This window comes from Rhineura floridana, chromosome 2 (assembly GCF_030035675.1).
Source record: "Rhineura floridana isolate rRhiFlo1 chromosome 2, rRhiFlo1.hap2, whole genome shotgun sequence".
NCBI classification, from domain to species: Eukaryota; Metazoa; Chordata; class Lepidosauria; order Squamata; family Rhineuridae; genus Rhineura; species Rhineura floridana.
In genome coordinates this window covers 93015587-93037423 of record NC_084481.1, presented here as the reverse complement: position 1 = coordinate 93037423, position 21837 = coordinate 93015587, and the positions used below count along the sequence as shown (strand labels likewise).

Sequence of the window (21837 nt, the reverse complement as noted above, 5' to 3'; positions counted from 1 at the left end):
ATAGATCCCACCCACCACCTCGGAGACAATCATTTTTGCGCTTCTCCTCCTCATCCCACCGTAGCTTTCCCATTGGTCCTCCCTGATAAGTTCCCTCGTGACCTCCGATTGGTAGCGGAAAGAGCCCGCAGGAGGGGGAGGAGGAGACGAGTGGGGCGGGGAAAGCGTGAGTGACAGTCCTGGAAGTCGCGGCGGCGGCGACTGAACCCCGGGTCTGGTTACTAGGGGCGACTGTACTAGAGGTGAGCCCCGCAGCCTCCGGGAAAAAGAGGGCCGGGAGGGCAGGAGGAGAGCGACATGACCTGGCAGTTCACGCCGTGCCGCTTCTCCGTGGGCCCTCTCGTTCTCCCGCTTCCCAAGTAAACAACCCCAAGGAGGAAGGCCCCTCCTTTCCCGAGCCCGGCTCAGCCAAAACAAAACAGTCTCGGAGGAGTTGCCTGAGGCCACCGAGGCCATCTAGCCCTCCCAGATTTTCCTCCTCCTCCTCTGCGTGGCAGTGCTGCCTTGCTAGCAGAGGAGAGGGACCCGGGGAGAGGGGCTGCCTCCCATATCCTCCCCTCTGTCTCGGGCCATCTCAGGGGGGCGAGATCGTTAGGTGCAGTGACGGTGGCCTTCCTCGCCTGGCTGGCAAGCCGAGCAGGGCTTTCCTCCTCTCTCTCTCGATTCGCTAGCGTCACTGGAGTAGGATCAACCTCCACCGCTCCCCTTCCTCCCACCCCCACCCCAAGGTAACCTGGCTCTGACCCTGTTTCCTGAGGCTCCTGAGGAGGAGACACCAGTTGTCTCAGGGTGTTGAGTGAACCAGCCTCCAAGGGTCATCTTTGCAGCCAAACTGTCCACCCCATTGAAAATCTCCATTGTAGGTCTTGCCTTGTTCTTTCAGACGTTACTCTAGAGGAGAGAAAAGGTACAGTGGGACCTAAGAGTTGAGATGCCACTGAGATGGCTGAGCACAGCATAAGCTTTATGTTCCTGCAGCACTAGGGATAGATGGAGCAGGTGAGCCTCTTTCTCTCTGTGTGTGCCTTGCTTTTGGAGGGATTTATTTTGTCATGCTACAGGAAAGTGAGGCTGCTGTGTGTCTGAATTTTGGTACCTACAAACCAGGTAAGCTGGGTATGCCCCTCCTGTAATTGTGAGCGCTGCTTCCATATGAGTCAAAGTACATGATTTATCCTAAATATATAAGGAGAAACATCCAAGCATGGGTGTGGTTGCTTTTATTTGCAAAACTGGCAAGAATACATAGGAGCATCATTTTATATGCTATTATAGTATCCCTAGGATCCTTTAATCCAAGTGTGGGTAGAAAGTTGGTAGTAGTCCACTGATGAATCACTGGCTGACTACCTAACACTTGCTGGTTGGTAGGATTCTTGCAAAAAATACTGGACTAGGTTGACTCCAGTCTCATTCCAACAAGGCATGTCTTATGTACTTAAGCACAACTGCATACACAAGATCACTTGACACAGATGCATTTGCATGTTGAGAGATGCTAGGTATGTGTTCTTGTAAATTTAAAATACATTGTTGGACCACAAGGGTTCTAGTTGAAAACAGGGAGAGTATACCACACAAGACTGATGTTGCACAAGACTGAAGTCAGTCTGTGTCCTGGTCGTCGCAAAGAGGTAAAATTTCTATATAGCATATAATTTTTTTAAAGTATATGTTGCTGCAAGCCAGGAAGTCTGATGTCCATTGCAGACATGCTCACTTATATTTGTTTACTTGTGTGAATACACTTTTTAAAAAAAAATGAAATACATGTTTTCCAATATGCCAATTTTGCACAAAAGAGCAGTTTAAAAAAGTGTATTACACCAATCCAGACAAGGATTTAGAGTTGCTTGCATGAAAGGCTTCTTCTTCCTTTCCTCCCCTTTTCCTTTCCCGTCTCCTGTATCTGCAAAACCAATTTTTGTTTTTAATACAGTTATTTTGTGCAAGTACAGTTCTGTCCAAAAGAGCTATTTTAAAAAATAAAAACAACAAGAATGGGTTTATAGCAACAACCGGTGGAAGACGGCAGGCTGCAACCTTTCCTTTGGTCTGAAGGAAGCAAAATGGAAGCAGGGTATGTAGCAATGGATAGCGCCCAGCAAATTTCACTGCACATGTAAAAGAAAAAAGCCCGCCTACGCAATGCGCTTCAGTGGGACCACAGTTGGGTAACACACACTTTTATATTGGATTTTCTTCCCTTATCAGATTATCTGTGGATCAGGAAAATCTGATTTTAGCTGCAGGAAAGTGCAAGCTGCCACTTGGATGAGGAGTATGTTGTGTAGGAAACCCCCCCACACACACACAAATAAAGAAGCAAGCAGCTTCAAATCCACTTTAAACTCCAGCATGGATGAGCAATCAAGACATTAAGGATTAGTAACTAATTAAAGAATGGGAAACAAAGAGTAGGAAATGAACGGTTCTCACAATGGAGGTATGTGAGAAGTGGGAACAAAGATCTGCACTGGGACCAGTGCTTTTTGATATGTTCAAAACGACCCATAGACTTGGGGTGAGCCGTGAGGTAGTCAGGTTTGCTGATGGTACCAAATTAATGAAGATTGTTTAAAAAGGAGGGGGGGATCACATGAGAACAAGAGAGGGTCATCAAAAGATAATAAATTTATAGAGAGATGGGTACAAAACAAGCAGAACCACAAACAATACCGCTTGGGACCAGGATACCTAAAAGACCGTCTTATCCCTTATATACCCAGTCTTATATACCTTATATACCTGCGTTCTGCAGGTGGGGGCCTCTTGCAGACACCATCTTATCAGGAGGTCTGTTCTGCACAACATAGGCAACAGACCTTTAGTGTGGCAGCACCTACCCTGTGGAACTCCCTACCCTTAAATATTAGACAGGCGCCATCTCTGTTATCTTTTCGGCGCCTATTGAAGACCTTCCTTTTTCAACAAGCCTTTTACGTTGAGACCTTATCCCAGTCTGAGTCTGTGTTGGAATTGCTTTTTAAGATGTTTGTAAACCTTTTTTAAAACAATGTTTTTAACCTTTTTTAAAAAGATATAGTGAAATCTTTTTAAAAAATGTTTTTAAAGATGTTTTGTTTTAATGTATTTTAAACTCTGTTTTTTTGATGTTTTTAAAGTGTTTTTAGTGCTTTTGTTTGCTGCCCTGGGCTCCTGTTGGGAGGAAGGGTGGGATATCAATGCATCAATTAATCAATTAATTAATAAAACAGAGAACTGGAAGTTAATTATTTCCTCCTTTCTCTGTTCAATGAGATTATTAAATTTCTAGTGTGTGTGACATTAACACTGACTCTCTATTAATTGCGAATTTTGTAAAAAAACTGGCATACCTTTATTATATTGTAATTTTCTTTATTTTCTTTTTGTATTATAATAATTATAATCTCATTTGTTATTTTTTCACTATCATTAGTCTTTCCATCTGTTTTTATGTTTGTTCAATTTTAGGTGTGTATGTTCATGCATATGAATAGGTATGTGATTTCTGTGTTTTGTATCTTGACCTCAATATGTAAATGTTTTTTCTCAGTTTGTATCTTTTTTTTAAAAGCAGTAAAATTCTTTGTATATTAAAAAGTTAGTTCCTGCCCCCACTAGTTAACGGAGCGGAACCTTTCTCTGCATGTATCATTCCAGTAGTGTCACCTATGGGTTAATCCTGTTTTTCTTCCACAAAAGAATGACAGGTTGTATAATCATCCATTCCACATATGTGGGTTTACCTTGCACACAACAGATTTGGCATCTGATTCAGAAGTAAAATCCTGAGATGATGAACTTTTAATTTTGCTCTTTTTCCTGTGCTTTGGTTTTGCTTTTATGTTAAGTGCTCTCTTATCAACGTGAATAGCTTAAGAATGCTGTATATCTGTTAATGCTGCTTGAGATTTTATATTCTCTCTTTTAATTTAAGAAATTTAAAATTTAATTTAATGTAAGAAGTATTTTTCTAGATATTAAAACAGCTATAACAATAAGCTAAACTGAAAGTGCAATTGAAGAGAGTTCTTGTAAACTCCAGAAAAAAGGTGGATTTCCTTTACTTGAAACATTGTACTTTTCTTTTCAGGTCGGGAGGAAAAGATATACTTGTAACTATATGTGTTAAATCCCTGCTCCTGCTTTTCATGAAAATTAAATTAATTATAATTTTTAAAGAAGTTTATAATCTTGTTGCAGACATCTAGTTGTAAACGTGGGGACAATGTAAGGAAAAGGCTCAAAACCCAGAACAGAGCCCAACAAGAGTTGTCATCATCTGAGGGACTTTCCTGTACTGCCTTCCCCTCCACAGTCATGATTTCCTGTTCCTTCATTTTTACTGCTCTTTTGTCCCCAGTTTTCTGGTGCTTTCATCTCTCCATTCTTTTCTTTCCTTACCCTCAACTCTTCTGTCCCCACCAAAACCTTCCAGTTCCTTTTATCAGTAAGACTACAAGAAAGTGTAACAACTTGCCCAGAGTCTCCCAAGCCGCCTTCTAGTTATGTCTTTATTGCTGTTTTTTTACCCTGTTTTTCCTTCCCTCAGAGCCTATGTGATGCTGGATGACGCCCAGCTCAGCAACAACATGGCTCACTTTGATACAGAGTATCAGCGGCTGGAGGCCTCATACAATGATTCTCCTCCAGGAGAAGAGGACCTGATGGTTCATGTTGCTGAGGGCAGCAAATGTGAGTACAGTTGAGCTGCCAGTCTCGGTGCCAGGCACGCCAGAAATTAGTGCTGATGGTGCCTCTGTTTGGTGAGAACTAATCTCAACAAGAAAAAGAAATGTAGGATTCTGCGTATATTTCTGGAGAAAATGCATTTCCTGTGCAACATGATGCTAAGTATGCCTCTTAATACCATTTGCTTCGAAACAGCATCCAGCAGGAGAAGATTGGACTCTTGTCTCACTTTTGGACTTCCCAAAGATATCTGGTTGGCCACTGTGGGAAACAGGATCCTGGACAAGATGGGCCTTTGGTTTGATCCAGCAGGGCTCTTCTTATGTTCTTTGTAAGCTCCCACTAAATTCACCAAGGCTTACTTCCTAGTTAGCTTGTTTAGGGTTTCAACTTTAATTTTTTGTTCTAAGATATTGGGGTTGAATGAGCAATGGGGTGTTGTGTCACAACTGACTCTCCTCTGGCACTATCTGTCTGGCTTCTTTATGTCTTGTGAAACTTGCGGTGCTGAAATTGTAGATTTTTTTTTTACACTTTATCTGTCTTGCAGCTCCCTGGCACCACATTGAGAATCTGGACCTCTTTTTCTCTCGTATATCCTTATCTAATAGAAGGGCAGGTATGATGGTATTCCAGCTGTTGGAATTAGGGGGCTCAGTTGCAGCAGAGATGGGAATCCCTTACGTTTCTGTGTCACCACTTAAACACTTCAGGAGGCAAGAATCTTTTCAATATATATTTGGGAACAAAAGGATAGCATAATCTAGAAACAGCCTCTGGAACTCGTGCAGATTTTATAGATAAGACAAATAAAAGGAATACAAGAATGTTTGTGATAACCCCTTCATAGGGCAGAAAACTACTGATCCATTCCTCCCACTGGTTGCTCATCACTGCTTGTAGCATGGCAGGTTAAACTGGGAGAGGAGATACCTCCTGCTAACTGGAGGAGACTAGTCTCTGATGAAGCCAGGGGTGGGTTCTGCAACCAATATTCTAAGCAATTGTCTTTAACTATGGCCATCACGTCTATAACCTGCACCAGAAGAATGGCTTCACTTGTATGCTCATCAGTGAGATCTTTGAATTAATGTGAGTATGAACTCCACCTCTCTTCCTGCAAACAGGGAATTTGAAAGTGGGCATTCTTGTATTTCCATAGAGACCTTGTCCGAGATGGGGGAAGGAGTTCTGGTTTCATGCTGAAGCTAGTGACCCGTCCCTGTCCCCAGTTCCCTGTCATTCAGGTTGATAGGAAAACTAATCCTATTCCTGTTTCTTTGTATTCTCCACTCGAATGCAAGATGTCTCTTGTATGAAGGATACAGACAGCTTGTGCTTTCTGTTCACCCAGATAATTTGAAGATGGGGGGGGGAGAAGACCGAGCACGTCCTAGTGTGTTGTGCCTTCTCTTCTCACAGGCAGTTCATCTTTGTTGTGGCCTTTACCACATTCCTTGTCAGCTGTGTTGACTATGACATCCTCTTTGCCAACAAGCTGGTGAATCATAGCCAGCATTCCAGTGACCCCGTCAAGGTGACCCTGCCAGATGCCTTCTTGCCTCCCAATGAGTGCAGTGCCAGGTAAAGTCAGTAATACATTTGACTAAATTTCAGCCACATCCTTGCCCATCTTGGGGGAGGGAGGTTAAAATCAAGAGATTTTCTGGAGAGATTCTACTTTGAATTAGGTCACACTCAATCGTTGCAGCTTGCTGGGAAATGTAGTTCTTGCAAGGTGAGCGTAGCTGTTACTTACTTTTAGTCAGAACAGCTTTCAGAAGTTTGCTCCTATATATGGCAAATCTGGGATCTCCAATGTTAGCTTAATCTTAACTGCACTTTTAATACACTAGTCAATCTTTACTTCTGAGATAAAGCTTGGTATTCACTTCTGTAATAGCACTCCAGATCATTCTGCTCTGTCTTACCAGCCCAGTTGCCCCTTCGTACAGTTTAATGTTATATCTCAGCACTACATAGCCTTTCCCCTACTCTAGTATTGCCTGAATTCTAGTAGCCTGAGAAGGAGGGACCTGACACATGCTTGCAAAATGTTATAATGACCTAAAGGAGGTAGCTGCTCCTTCCTTTTTGTAAGTCCATCTTTCTCATAGGATCCAGGCCAATGGCTTTCTCCTCTCTGTCCTGGTGATTGCGGGGGTCTTCTGGATCCATCGGCTAGTTAAATTCATCTACAATATTTGCTGCTATTGGGAAATCCGCTCTTTCTACATCAATGCTCTCAAGATTCCCATGGTAAGGTGCTAGGATCTGGGGATTATTAGATACGCTTAGCTGCATCTACATATTGTGCAAATAAAAGGGACTGTTGATACTTAAGCAATATGGTTCTGTTCACCAAATGGTGGGGACAAGCAGATCATTACTGTCACGTTGCCTTTTTTGACCTTCAGAGTTGTGCACTGCTGCTGATCTCTCTGGTTTGCTGCTAATCCCATGGATTCTGAATCTGACTTGCTTGTCTGAGTGGCAGGGCTGGTATGTTATGCAGCTGCCATGCCTGGGTTTGCCAGTGTCTCTTCTTCGGCTCTTGCCCAAGACTGTTAGAGGCTGTATAACAAATTATCTTCCAGAAGTGGGGAAGGTTTAGATCCTGTTGTGAAGCGTATAGTTTGCACACAAGCCTGCAGTTCTCGCATGCAATCTAGACACCTCTTTTGGGGATCTTTTGACAATGAGATCTGAATACACTCCAGAGTTTGGCACCCCAAAGGTTGCCATAGGCAAAAGTAAATTTATAATATCAAGAGGGAATACATGGATTTAATAAAAATACAGATCTTCATAAGTAACTGGCTCACTTTAAAAGAGTTTAAAACCAATACAAGAATTATTCTGAAAGCATATATTGGAATACCAAGCTACAAACTTCTTTCTTTAGGGAGAGTGCAACCCCATCCAGAACAGGTTGGACACCACTATGTAGGAGGATAGATATTTGCTCTATGAGCATCTTATTATTATTGCTATGGCTCATAGCTCCATACCTCCCACCAGGCCATGAGGGAGAGGCTGCAGTTCCATTAGCCTTGTCATACCACTAACCTTGTCATCCCTCTCTCTACCTACAGTCCAATTTGCCCTACTACACCTGGCAAGAGGTACAGGCACAGATTGTGCAAATCCAGAAGGAACACCAGATTTGCATTCATAAGAAGGAGCTGACAGAGCTGGACATCTACCACCGCATCCTGCGCTTCAAGAACTACATGGTGGCCATGGTGAACAAGTCGCTCTTGCCTGTGCGCTTTCACCTTCCCCTGCTGGGTGATACAGTCTTCTATACCCGTGGCCTCAAGTACAACTTTGAGCTCATCTTCTTTTGGGGTCCTGGCTCGCTCTTTGAGAATGAGTGGAGTCTCAAGGCTGAGTACAAGCGAGGCAGCAACCGCCTGGAGCTGGCTGAAAAACTGGGCACCCGCATCCTATGGATTGGCATTGCTAATTTCCTGCTCTGTCCACTTATCCTCATCTGGCAGATCCTCTATGCCTTCTTCAGCTACACCGAGATTCTCAAGCGAGAGCCCGGCAGCTTGGGTGCTCGCTGCTGGTCCCTCTATGGTCGCTGCTACCTGCGGCACTTCAATGAGTTGGACCATGAATTGCACTCACGCCTCAGCAAGGGCTACAAGCCAGCCTCCAAGTACATGAACTGCTTCATTTCACCTCTGTTCACCATTGTGGCAAAGAATGTGGCCTTCTTTGCTGGCTCCATCCTCGCTGTCCTCATTGCCCTCACAATTTATGACGAAGACGTGCTAGCTGTGGAGCATGTCCTCACTACTGTCACCATTCTGGGTGTGGCTGTCACTGTCTGCAGGTAAGCTGAGACTGGCTGCAGCAGATGACGGTTTAGAAGGCAGAGTTCTTTATGGCTTGAGAACATCAACAGAGGACTGTTGTTACTGTGAGGAGCATTCAGCCAGAGAACTGACAAGTGGAAATAAAGCATTCTGTTGACCAAAAAAGTGCATTAAGTCACAAAAGCTGTTCTGCCGTGCCCCCACTGACAAGGTTGCTAGGACACAAATTACCTGTGCTGGTTTTCCCCTCTGTAGCAGTGATTGCTAGGACACTTTAGAAACTTGATTGAGCTTAACAACCCGATGTCTTTCAGCTCATCTAGGTAGGCCTTTTCCCTGGCTCAGTAATCTTGCTGATGGTGGTGCTTTGCAGTCATTTGAACTGTGCCATCTGCACTGTCAGGGGCTCTGGTATGGTACCAGGCAAACTCTGGCTTTTCTAGATTGGTGCAAACTTGAACCTTTCCATTTTTGCTGCATCAAGCAAAGGCAGAGCTTCTACCTCTGCATGAAGGATGTGACAGAAGCTGCTTCACGATAATAAGCTGGGTCAGGTCATAAGCTTGGTTAAGAGGACAGAAACAGGGAAAGGAGTTGGAAGCATCACCAAGACTTGATATATGAGATTGAGAACAAAGAGAAACAAAGGTGGGGATGGTACAGCAGGCTAGTTGAACAGCATGTCTCCCACATTTAGCTGTGCTGTGTATGGATCTGCAGTTAAAATTAAGGCGACACTTTGTGTTACAATTAATAGTTGATCTGCTGTTGACATTTGAGATTGATGAAACCTACTACTGACTTTGTGTCATTGAGAACCAGCAGCTTAATAAGAGTCTAAGAGTCTAGAAATTAGGCTGGTCACTGGGTCTGTGAGGAATCATAAGATTGCTTTAGAGGCAAATGGGCATCACACATTTTGTTACCCTTTTATCAAAAGCTGCATTCTGAAAGCTGTCTTCCCTACTCCAAACCAGGATATAAGTACAAAAATGTGTAAAATTACCTTCCTCCACAACCAACCAGTACTTTATCTGAACCATTAAGATATCAAATCATTAACCAGTATACTTGCCTGCAAGTCTGTCTTTTCATAAAAAGGGAACTTTGGGACTGGCAGACAGCCTTGAGGATGCCTTGACCATAAGGACATGCCGTCTTTCCCCAAAAGCTGCCTGTCTGCTTGATGTTATGAAGGAATGTAAATCTTGACTCATGTTTGTGTGTCCCATCTGTCCTGCAGGTCCTTCATTCCAGATCAGCACCTGGTGTTCTGCCCAGAACAGCTGCTTCGGGTGATTCTTGCGCATATCCACTACATGCCTGACCATTGGCAAGGCAACGCCCACGGTTATGAAACCAGGGATGAGTTTGCCCAGCTCTTCCAGTACAAGGCGGTGAGGTGGGGTGATGCAGGATGGGAGGGAATTATTTAAGTGCTGCCCTTTGCATAAATCCTGATTAGATCTAAGCACATATTGTCTTTAAATGTTCCCCTAGGACAGGTGTGGAGAATCTCTTGCCTCCCGGGTATTGCTGAACTACAACTCCCATCAGTCCCAGCAAGCATGGCCAATAGCCAGGGATGATGGAAGTTGTAGTCCAGCAACATCTGGAGGCCAAAGGTTCCTCACACCTGTCCCAGGAATTGGGAGAGGTTCTCTGGCCCCAGGGCGTTGGGCAAGGGCAGAAAAGAATCGCTGATAGTATTTCCTCCAGTTATATTACCCAGTGCCTGGACTCCTATCTTGAGGCTGTGCTGGTTTAACAGGTGATAACCAGCTGTGACAGCTTCTTTAACTTAAATGACTGTCTTTTTTATTCAAGGTGTTCATCCTGGAAGAGCTGCTCAGCCCCATTGTGACTCCCTTGATCCTCATCTTCTGTCTGAGGCCTAAAGCTCTGGAGATCATTGATTTCTTCCGCAACTTCACTGTGGAGGTGGTGGGTGTGGGAGATACCTGCTCCTTTGCCCAGATGGATGTGCGGTGGCATGGACACCCGGCGGTAGGTCCCAGCAAGGAGAGCAGCAGGGAGGGGCAGCACCACGGACCTGCCCTGCCTTGCCCCCTCACTGTCCTGGTATGCAGCAGTGATGCTGGTATTGGCAGGCTGGATTTGCAGTGCTGCTCATCCCCATTGGCCCCTCCTAGTCCCAGCAAAACTGACACATTTGGAGAGAGACTGGGATCTCAAAAGCAGCTGTTTGTTTATAACTCCTAGGGTAGGAGATAAGGGCATTTTCACACTGGGCAATTACTGTGCAATAATCCCACTTTGTTCACTCCATTTTTTTACGGGGCAGCTGCATGGGAAGAAAACATCCTGCTCCCAGGTTTTGCCTATTCAGCTTCTTCTTCCCTCACCCCATTCAAGATCAGAAAATGCATATTTTAAAAAACACAATAGAAGAACTGTGTAATCTTGCCAAGTATAGATAGCTTTAACACAGCTTATCCTGGGCAAGACTGACTTTTACAGATTGCTCAAGCCACTCCTTTATGAGTCAACTCTATCACTTTAACCCTTCCTTTTCCAAATAGCATTGCCTTTATATCCATTTCTTCCCCACCCCTCTAAATTGCAGTGAAGGGATGAGGTCAATCATGATTGAGAACACAGCATGGTGAAGAAAGTGTTTAACCCTTCCACCGCACACTGTGGTCCCAGTGAAAATCTGACCCAACATTTAGTACTGGGAAAAGGGGGACTGCCCACCTGGCTACAGAATGTTAAAAGTTTAAAAACAGAATTGCTATGCCACTTTCAGTGTAAAGCAGACCAAAAGTGATTGGGTACTGCTAAAAATTGCCCACATCTAGAAGCACCGTAACTGACCATGTCTTTCCTTCAGTAATTGAATAAAAGTATATCAGACAGCTGCTTCAGTATCTCATAGCACAGAGCACAGACTTGAAGAGATCAGGTAAAATTTGGCTTATGTGAGGTGGGATGTGTAGGGTACTTTTTTAAGGGGGGAGGGGAGAAATGTCATTTTCTCCAGTCCATCTGTAAATAACTGCTTTTATAAAAGAAGTTAGTGTTCTAGGCAGGAATACAGTTGAGAAATTGATTTTGACAATGTGGGTTCTCTGATTTGCAACTTGCCTCCTTTCAAAAAGTAATAGTTTGATCCTGGAAGAGTAATGGCTTGAATGGAAAGGTATGTGTGTATGTTTTAAATGCATGTGAAAGACAATTTAAGTAAGCTTAGCCTCTGTCCACAGAAGCAAATCTTGCCCTCTTGATCCCCAGGTTGCATTTTCAATGCTTCCTCATTTAAACAGAATTTTGGCGCCCAGTCACTGCTTTTGACCGATAAAGGATGAATAGGTCTGATTCAGACTTGTCTATGGGCAACCAAGTTTTCATCAGCAAAGTTCTGTGAGATTTGCCCTGCTGCTAGATCTTTTATTGGAACATGGTGGATCCCTCGTGGGAGTCAGAGAGTCTGTGTTGGTCCCAGCATCCTGAAGGATTGATGTGGATCTTGGTGTGCTTGTAGCCCTTTCCCCTTCTGGGTTTTGTAGTTTGTTTCAGCAGACCTATATGGCTAGTGAGAGCAGGGGGTTTGTGGAAGCTATGACACATCTCTAACCCTGGCCCTCTCGTTTTGCAGTGGATGTCAGCTGGGAAGACAGAGGCTTCCGTTTACCAACAGGCCGAGGATGGCAAGACAGAGCTGTCCCTCATGCACTTTGCCATCACCAACCCACACTGGCAACCTCCCCGGGAGAGCACGGCCTTCATTGGCTTGCTTAAAGAGCGTGTGCACCGTGACAGCAGCCTGGCACTGGCCCAGCAGGCTGTCTTGCCTGACAACGCGCTCTTCACTTCCATTCAGTCCCTGCAGTCGGAATCTGAGGTATCTAACCTGAGGATGGAGGGAACTAGTGTACGGTAGAACAGGATGTAATCCTGGCTCATCATGGGGAGAAGCAGAGTAATGAGCTGGTTTTTTGTTTGTCTTTGGTGGGATGGGGATGGAGCCTGTAGGCTTGGCAAGGTCATTCGGGTGCTGCTGACTCACTATGACCCAATAAGACCACCCTTCTTTCTTCCACCCTCATGGTAATTCTGCCTCTTTTCCTCTTCAGCAAAGCTTAGTCATACTCCCCTAAAGGCTGGCCTCTTCAAACCCTCCACATTATCCATCTCTCACTCTCCCCTTTATTTCCCAGTTCTTTTCCATAGGATTTCTTAACTGTGATTAACAAACCTCTTCTCACTGTATCTCTTGCCCTTTTCTTTGTCTGTATAAAAGAGCCCTCCATCAAATTGTAGTCTCTTCTCTTCCAACTGTTATCATTTAAGAAGCATTTGAGCTGCTGGAGGCTGGGGATGGGTGGGCTAACTTCCAAAACGTGGAGGGAGGTTGGAGACTTGCTGCAGTGACAGAGCTGAAATTCAGTTGTGGTAGGTACAGTACTGCACATTAAGGTGGGGCAGGCCTTTGGTCTTCCTGCCTGAGTCACGCTCCCTCTTCTGTTCTCTCCTTGCAGCCACACAGCCTGATTGCTAATATGATTGCAGGCTCCTCAGTCCTGGGCTACCAGGCAGTCCGAGATACGCAAGCCTCGCGGCATCTCTCTGCTGTGTCTGAGGTGGCATCTGCCCTGCGTTCTTTCTCCCCTCTTCAGTCTACTCAGACAACTCACAGGAGTTCCCATGCGGATGGTTCCCAACTTCGGGGCCATGGCACAATGACAGGCTCAGGGTAAGAACCTGCATCTTGTAAGGAGCTAGGGAAAAGGAAAAGAATCAAGCACCTCATCAGCACTTTATCCAGAGTGCACTGAGGACTATTTTGTGCATGATGCTTTTCCTAGCATGGGCACACATGAGGGTGGAGAGTGGGGGAGGCAGTCTTCTACACGCTCCTTTAAAGCAGCAATAAGAGCTTTTTATGCCTTTATTACCTCCCTCCCTCTGTCCTGCAGTCTGAGTGGTGAGGGCCTAGGGCAGGGTTGGGGAAACTGTGGCCCTCCAGATGTTGTTGCACTCCCTAATCCCATCAGCTCCAGCCAGCATGGCCAATGGTGAAGGATGGTGGAAGTTGTAGTCCAGCAACACCTAGAGAGCCACAAGTTCCCCACCCCTGGCTTAGGGGTTACTTATGTTTGGAGGGATAGCACAAAGCTATCATGTTCTGTAAGACTTCACAAAAGACTGCTGCACATTCTGAACAGATACTTTGTTTTGTCCTATTTGCTGTCCTATTGCTCAGCTGGATATAGAGGTGACATGGCTGATGTTACTCTTTATAGACTCAGACTGATGGGGAAGCTGCTGCATTGACAATACCAAGGGAAGTGCCTTCTGAACACCAAAGGAGACTTTCTAATATCACATCTAACGTAACTCTTTTCCTTCTGGCTACAGGGTTGATGCCAGGACAGCTAGTTCTGGCAGCAGTGCTTGGGAGGGTCAGCTTCAGAGCCTGATCCTTTCAGAGTATGCCTCCACTGAGATGAGTCTGCATGCGCTCTATATGCATGAGGTGAGCTGAGCTCAAATAACCATTCAGTCCTTGGCACTGAGCCAGAAATGCCTAGGTAGTCTTGCATATCTCAGCATAGGGGACTGTATAGGTTGTGTATTGTGATGCAGTTCCTAACTGATCTTATCACAAAGACTTAAGAGATATGTACTTCATGATATGGGGATCAAGGTGGGGGAAATAATCCTACACACTGGGTCATGACTCATGAGAGTTTGTACATAACTGCATCATCCAGTAGAGCTGGGAGCACACAGACTGGCAGGATATGACCAAGCCTTGCATGGGTACAGGTGTCTACATGCATAGACCTAAGTATGCCATATGGGATTTTTCACTCAAGTAGGAGGTCAAACCTCTGACAGAAATGTGTGATATTTAGATTGGGTTGTGTCCCAAACTGGGATTACTTGAGACACATCAGTGGTACCGTAGAGTCCGAGTTGATTCAGCATGGCCCTAGGTTGTCTGTTAACTCACCCTGCCATTCACACAGTTGCACAAGCAGCACGCCCAGTTGGAGCCTGAGCGGCACTTGTGGCACCGGCGGGAGAGCGATGAGAGTGGCGAGAGTGCCCAGGAGGAGCCTGAGGCTAATCAGAGCACCCCAAGCAGCACCATTCCTCGTTCAGTCAGCTATCCTCTTGCCTCGCCTCGCCAGGCTGGAGATGAGACAGCTGCTCTGCAAGCTGGCTTCCAGCGCCGATATGGTGGTGTCTTGGGTATGTATAAGGAACTCCCATATTCCATAGTGCTCCCATATTCCTTATCCAGGAAAGGTTTTATTCCCTGCCAAACCCTGCGTATGTGTGTGTGCATAAACATGCTTTTCTTGTTAGTGCAAGGCCACTTGGAACAGGGTTAGACTGAGTCTTAAATACTGCTCAGTAGATTTGGTGAACCTTTTACTTAATAATGGCCAGTGCATCACATATATGAGGCATGTCCCACCCTGTGCTGCTTGTATCCTGAGAGTGCCCTAAGGCATCCTCTTTGTGCCCTCACTCATTTTTGCCTAGCAGAGGCGTGGTGAAAGTAAACGCTTATGGTCGGGTACTGTGTGTTGGCCTACCAGTTAGCAGTGCTACAGGACAGGAGTGGCACTATAAACTTGAGAAGTTCTAGAACCCATTGGCCTTTGCTGCTGCTCTTGAAGAAAGCTCTACTTTCTCTGTGGCTTGGGCTCCTTTTTCTTTGGTTATGACTTTCCAGAAGGGTAGCAATGCATTCCACTGAAGCAAAGAAGAGTCTTGCATTAACTTTAAGAATGATTTGACACAAGCTTTTTGTGGACCACCATCAGATGGAGTGGACTATGGTCCATAAAATTAATAATAATAATAATAATATTATCATTATCATTATCATTATCATTGTAGTAGTAGTGGTAGTGTTATGTGCCTTCAAGTAGATTACGACTTATGGCTACCCTATGAATCGGCAACCTCCAATAGCATCCAGCAGCAGCAGTAGTGGTAGTAGTAAAATGATTAGTCTTTAAGGTGCCACAAGACTCTTTGTTCGGCTGGTCATGAAGTTATCAATGTAATTGTTTCTTTTAAACAAGGGACATGGCCAAAGATGAGATGGTAGGGTGTTGCTTAATGGGTTCATTAATGGGCAGCTGGGGGCTAAAAGACCAAGAGTACTTGCAAGAGATTATATTTCCACTAACAGTGCTGCTTCCCAGGGTTCTCAATTGGGTGGCTAGCAGTGGGGAGCAGAGCAGACTCGAAACCTCAAGCAGATTTTGCAGCATGAAGGTCTCACTTAACTTTGGCTGCCTCATTTTGTGATCACCTTTTCCATTTCCTCCCACAGACCTCGGCATGGTGCACAGGGCCCCATCACACTTCGCTCGGTTGCCTCTTGGGGGCTGGGCTGAGGATGGTCAGACTGCTCGACACCCAGAGCCTGTCCCCGAAGAGAGCTCAGAAGATGAATTGCCACCTCAGATTCAGAAGGTACACTGTGGTTGATACCGGACGTTGGAAATGGATGGGTCGTTAAACCAGAGGAATTTCCAGTCTTCTGAGCTTATTTGCATTGCTGAACCATCACCACCAAGAACTACCTGGCCAAAATCTGGTTCATAAATTATTTGATTCTGTGTATGGTGCTATGGAGATGATGTAGTCTGGTATTCAGGCACCCAAAACAGACCAGATGCCTCAAGCAAGCCTGGTAAATCATGTTTGCCTAAAAGGACATTGCCCCATCAGGATAGAAGAGAGAAATATGAGACAAGGTTTAGAGAGTAAACTATGGAGGAAGGACAAAGGGCTGTGCCAGGCATTCTGTCCAAGATCTTTATTGGTTTCTGAGGCTTCAGTTGGGTGGCCATATGCAAAGGAGATGAGGGCATTTTCTGCTTAGAAAAAGGAATTTCAGTATATGAAGTGTTTTTTGCCCCTCCATCACAAGCTGTGCTTGTCAAAATGTCCTCTTTTGTACACCTTTTAAAGGTACATGAGCCTTGTTCTCCTTTGCATCTGGTCAACCTGGGGTTGAGCTGATATTGCTTACAAATGTCCTATATCCACAAAAGATGAAAACTTGATTTAAAATATAAATGGTGAGAATTTCAGGAGGTGGAATTTTGTGACATCAACTTTATGAAGCTTTGTTTTTGACCAAGTCAGCCTTTATTCTCCATCAGAATAATTACCTTTGTCTTGTCAATCCCCTAAAGGTATAGCTGTGAAGGCTGAAGATCCTATGGGAGTTCCAGATTCTGGGCCTACCTCAGCTGGTGGGACACTGGGTTACCCTGCCCTACAAGGTATGGGTTGGCTCAGGTGTCCATGTCCTGGATGTTGGTGCCAGACGGAATAAGGTATGAAGTCAGCAGTGCCTTCGTCGTGGGCAGAACTCTATCCAGACATGTATCATGCCAGCAGCACGCTAGCTGGGCCTAGGCTGGATGTGTGTGATTACATATATTTGTCCGTGTCTGCATACGTGTTGTCCATGTTGGAGAATCATCCAAGACCTGCACAGAATGCCACGGAGCACACTACAGAGCAGGGAGACTGGCTGGTACACTGAGCCTGCCTGAAATGTCCTGTAGTGAGAGGAGGACCTGCTGTATGGACCTCGTTTAGTGGCAGGAACAGGTGTACCACTATAATTAAAAGATGCAATCAGGAGACAGATTTGGACTCAGGAAAGAAGGGCTGCGAGAGATTATTTTTGTAATGGGAATGGGTCACAGGCTTCCTCCAGTGGCAGAGCCTGACTCAGATAGAAGCTTTTCGCACACAAATGGGTGCGTATCTTCCTCTCTGCTTTACCATTCACTCACTGAAGCCAAGCCTAAAGGGGCACCCCTGGCAGTGCCATCTCCACTAATGCTGCAGGATTTGTCTGCCTGTGGACACAGTTGATTCTTCTTTGTTTGGGGGCCACATTTATTGCAATATAAAAGCACAAGCAAAGCAGAGTATTGCTTCACACCCCTTACCAGGGTTTGCTTGCACCAGTCTCTGAAGGGAGCAAAGTCACCTTCACAATTACCAAATAACATCAGTCTTGAAAGCCTCATTCTTCAGCCTGATGGTTCCATTCTGAGGAAGCCCCTTGCTCTCACCTTGTTCATCCTGTTAGGATTTAGAATCAAGTATGAAGCTCTGCCCCATGTACTGTACTTGTGTGTATGAGGGATGGGTGGAGGAGGGCAATTCTTTTCAACCCACCATCATGCTATTTAAATGTTTCCCAGCTCCCCATACCCTGCTTGGGTTCTTCTGCAAACTGGTGCTGCCCCACATGTCATAATCCCTTCCAGGTGGATGCCTTGATGGTAAGCAGATCTCATGGAGGTGCCAGCAACATAAGGGTTCACATATGCCAAATATATTACTGGTCACTATAAAAAAAACTGGGAAAGGGGTGGGCTTCCACTTCTTATGGAAAGAGCTGGACTTTTCACCCTGCTTCACAAGGCATTATTTTGAGCTGTCTGTAGAAGCACTGCTGGTTCTACTGATTCTCCCACTTTTACTAAAGAACTCCATTCCCCCTCCTCCATTGTGCTTTTCTAATTTTTATGGGCTACCTGATCCAAGCCAAACAGTAGAAGACCTCATGGTTTGCATAGTAGACATCACCAAGATAGCCCAGTAAAAGCATTGCATTCAAAGAGGGTGTGGTACTATCCAGCCATCATTACATAGAGTAATGCTAGCCTCTTACCAGAGCTGCAGGTCCCAACATGCCTTGGTTAACCCTGTAAGTTTAACTCCTTTCTCTTCTCTGTGGGGCCAAACTTGGAACACTTTTTTTACAGTGGCTGCTGAAACCTCCAACAGCCGCTTGCTAAAGCTCCTGCTGTGTCGGGGGAAAGCAGCTTGCCATTGCTATTACAGGAAAAAAAATGCTTCCTTACTACCTGTGCCACAGGCTAGGTTGCACAGAGGTCCCTGTACCATGGGCTAGCCTTAGAAGCAACATTGTAGGTTTTGGGTTCTATTTTCTTTGCCCTTTTTAAGAAGCAAAGAGGTTACTTGCACTCAGCGAATAAGGGATTGGTTGCAGCTGGAAGCACTCCATGTAGACAGCAGATTATACCTGCAAGGAACACTGCCCTGTTTCCTCTGCCAGTTTTACAAAGGGAAGGTCATTGGAATTTTGGGGTAGATGCCGAGAGCGAGGTTGGTGAGCAGCAGCTTCAAGATGACAAGAGTTTAGATGTGTGGATAGAACTGGGATTTCCCCCCTTATAATTGGTGTATTTGAAGGAATTCAAAAAAAAAGTTCAATATTAATTTGCTGTCTTTCTCACAGTATATACATACATCCTGGACTGTACAAAGAAGGATAGCTTCATAGATTGCAACTTTGATCAGTACTGGCCATGTATGTGCTACTGAAGGAATTGGGAATCTGTAATTTGCTAAATGTTGGATTTGGATCCAATAAACACCTGGAAGGCCACAGGGTCCCTGTCCCTGCACTATGAGGATCAGCTACAGAGTACCCATAGTAGCAGAGATCACCCTGCTCCATTCTAGTCGAAATACCTGCTGCCCTAGCCTAGCAATTAAAGGGAACATTTTCTAAAAACATTGGGGTGGGAAATCCAGCAGTCATATATTATGCGTGTTTTGATTTTGCCCCATCTCTTTGTACATGGTACTAGAGAAGCTGCCTGTGAGTTATGTGGAGCACTGAAAATGGTTTGTAACACAAAGCTTATGTCTGACATCCTGTACAATGCTGTATCTACTGAATAAAGAGGGGTGTTCCATTCTTTGATGGCTGTGGCCACCTCTGTGGGATTGTCCTTCGTTATGCCTTATAGCATAATACCCTACAAGATGACTCCAGCTGAATCCCAGCATAGTTGGTCATCATCACAATGTTTGTGGCACTAGTGGGGTAGCTGTGATCCAGAGCTTGGACGATTACTTTTAAAAAGTAATTAAGTTACAGTTACATGGCCCCAAAAAAGTAGTAATTACTGTTACAATTACAATTGCTCTGAAAGTAACTGATTATTTTTCCTCCAAAGTAGTCACTACTACATTTCAGTTACTTTTAAAAACGCCTACAAGGTGCTGGCCTTGGCTGCTGCACATCTAAGTAGCCTAAAACAACATTAAAAATAAACAAACACATACAGAGGTAGTAGAATAATTCTTTTTATCCATAAGATAGAAATGGGGGTCTCTCTGCTGGTAAGGGTGGTGGGGAGGGAGGCTGAGGCCACTACTCAGATCTTTGCACATTAAACCAAGTGCAACCCCCCCACTCAGCCAGCCAGCATAATCTCTCTCACTTAACCACCTCCCAGACCCTGCCCTGCCACCAACTAAAGGACACTCACCCAAGCACACATTTTCCCGAGATGCAAAAAAGTTAAAATACTGCAAATGCAGCACAGCAGCCAGAGAGGGTGGTGGAGGCCACTTTGTGTGCCAAGTGCAAACACAGTATTTTCTCTCTCTCTCTCTCTCTCTCTCTCTCTCTCTCTCTCTCTCTCTCTCTCTCACACACACACACACACACACGTCATCTTTCACCTTCACATTTTTTTATCTCCATTCTGCTGCTGCCTCCTCCTCCTCCTTTATCCATGTTCTTGACCTCCAGATCCTTTCCCCCTCCACTCCATTCTTCACCACCATTATCCGTTTTTTAAAATAATTTTCTCCACTCCACCCCGTCTCACTCTCCGCCTCCTCCCTCGTCACCTCCTACCCATCCACAGAGCATGAGGAAAGAACAACACTGCGCAGAAGTCCAGTTTGAGGCACATGATTTTCATCCACAAATCAGAGGAGCAGAAGACTTCCCCTGGTCCCCCCCCCCCAAGTAATGCCCAAAAGTAATTCTGGAAACGTTACAATTACTCCACAAAAGTAGTAAAATTACTCCTAGTTCTATTGCAATCAAAATGTAAAGGAATTACCCACTCGTTACTCAAAAAAGTAATGTTACAAGTAATTCGTTACTTGTAACTAGTTACTTCCAAGCTCTGCTGTGATCTCCAGGTTAACCACTGGATGTTTGTATATAATCAGTACATGGGCTACTTACTATAACTTTCAAGGAAGCACGCATTTTCTAGTTTCATTATGAAACCAGTGTGTCACTTCTGAGAACAAAAGGAGTCTTGGGATTTACTATTTGCTTGGGGCTGGTTTTTGTAGAGAGAACATAGCACTAGTTTGGAATAGCTGCAATGGGTACATTTAAAAATGTTTCAGGAATTCTGGGACTTTTTGGTTTATAATTCTAAACAGCCAAATAGTATTATGAATTTTCACCATATTCAACAATACTGATATTTTTGTGTGCATTTTAATATATATATATATGGGCTGGAGTTTTCTGTTTTTAATCACAACTTCAGGAAGTGTGGGGAGAAGAGGCTCAGAGGGCATCTATGCTAAATGTATAAGAATGGTGCCCATAGTTTACGGGGACGCTCTTGAGCTGAACAACTTCCCTGATCCCCAAATCCATCCTTAATCTGAAGGATTTGACTGCCTTTTCTGAGGCATGCCACAGTAAGGCCTGGCTATACAGGGAAAGGGCTGTGATCAGAGAACGTGGGAGTACCTTGCGTTATTCTTAAGATTTTCAGCTCAGACTTCTGGTTCTGGGATTTGGGGCAAGTTATGTGAACTAGGTCTCCCATTCCAGTGTGAAGATGGAGTTTCCATGTGGCTGAAAAAAAGGGATATATTGAGGTGATGGGGGTGTATCACATCTTGGGCGCTTTTTCCTTTATTTTTAGAAATACACAGCTGCACAGGGACTGAAAACCACCAGCTCTTTGGCTGTGATGATATAAAGGGCCACAGGCTCCCTACCCCAATGTAAATGTGTTGCCTTGAATAGGTTCACATTACTACATGCAGCCACAACCCACATTTGAGAAATGTTCTCCAAATTAAGCAAAGTGGCCTGGAATGCATCAAAAACAGCATCAATATTTAATATCTGGATACAATAGAACTACCAGCAATGTTGATTTTAATTTATAATAACTGGCAAATTTAAAAAACCAAGCAGCAATACTAATTTTTACTGTTATAGTCTCATCAAGGAAATCCCTGGAATAGAGCTGCATCAGGAAATAAATGAGGTATAGCCTATCTCAGAAGCAAGTCCCCTTATTTTAATAGGGCTTGCAGTCCAGGTAAGGAGTACAGTAGGATTTATTTGTTAAATCACTTATACCACACCCTTCTGCTGCAAAAGCACCACTCAGGATAGCTTACAACATTTAAAATGATCATTTCATAAAAATATAAAGCAATCAACTAAGGAGATGGGAACGAAAATTAAAACCAAGCATAAAAACATGCTTGTAAATTGTAGAAC

At 44.6% G+C, this 21837-nt stretch overlaps 1 protein-coding gene across 2 annotated transcripts; it reads left to right on the top strand.

The window, feature by feature from the left end:
• Positions 1-12: 12 nt before the first annotated feature.
• ATG9A (autophagy related 9A) lies at positions 13-19260 on the top strand. 2 transcript variants are annotated; one of them, XM_061609372.1, is made up of 16 exons: positions 14-242; positions 884-999; positions 4538-4680; positions 5228-5271; positions 5705-5769; positions 6100-6261; positions 6795-6936; positions 7773-8521; positions 9748-9901; positions 10332-10511; positions 12124-12369; positions 13007-13221; positions 13887-14004; positions 14501-14726; positions 15826-15968; positions 16697-19260. In XM_061609372.1, exons 3-16 carry the CDS (start codon positions 4548-4550, stop codon positions 16700-16702), a joined length of 2583 nt encoding a protein of 860 aa, XP_061465356.1. In that variant the 5' UTR covers positions 14-242; positions 884-999; positions 4538-4547; the 3' UTR covers positions 16703-19260. The 2 variants fall into 2 exon arrangements, with proteins under 2 accessions (XP_061465357.1, XP_061465356.1); XM_061609373.1 differs by lacking the exon at positions 884-999 and having other exon boundaries at positions 13-242.
• The last annotated feature ends 2577 nt before the right edge of the window (positions 19261-21837 follow it).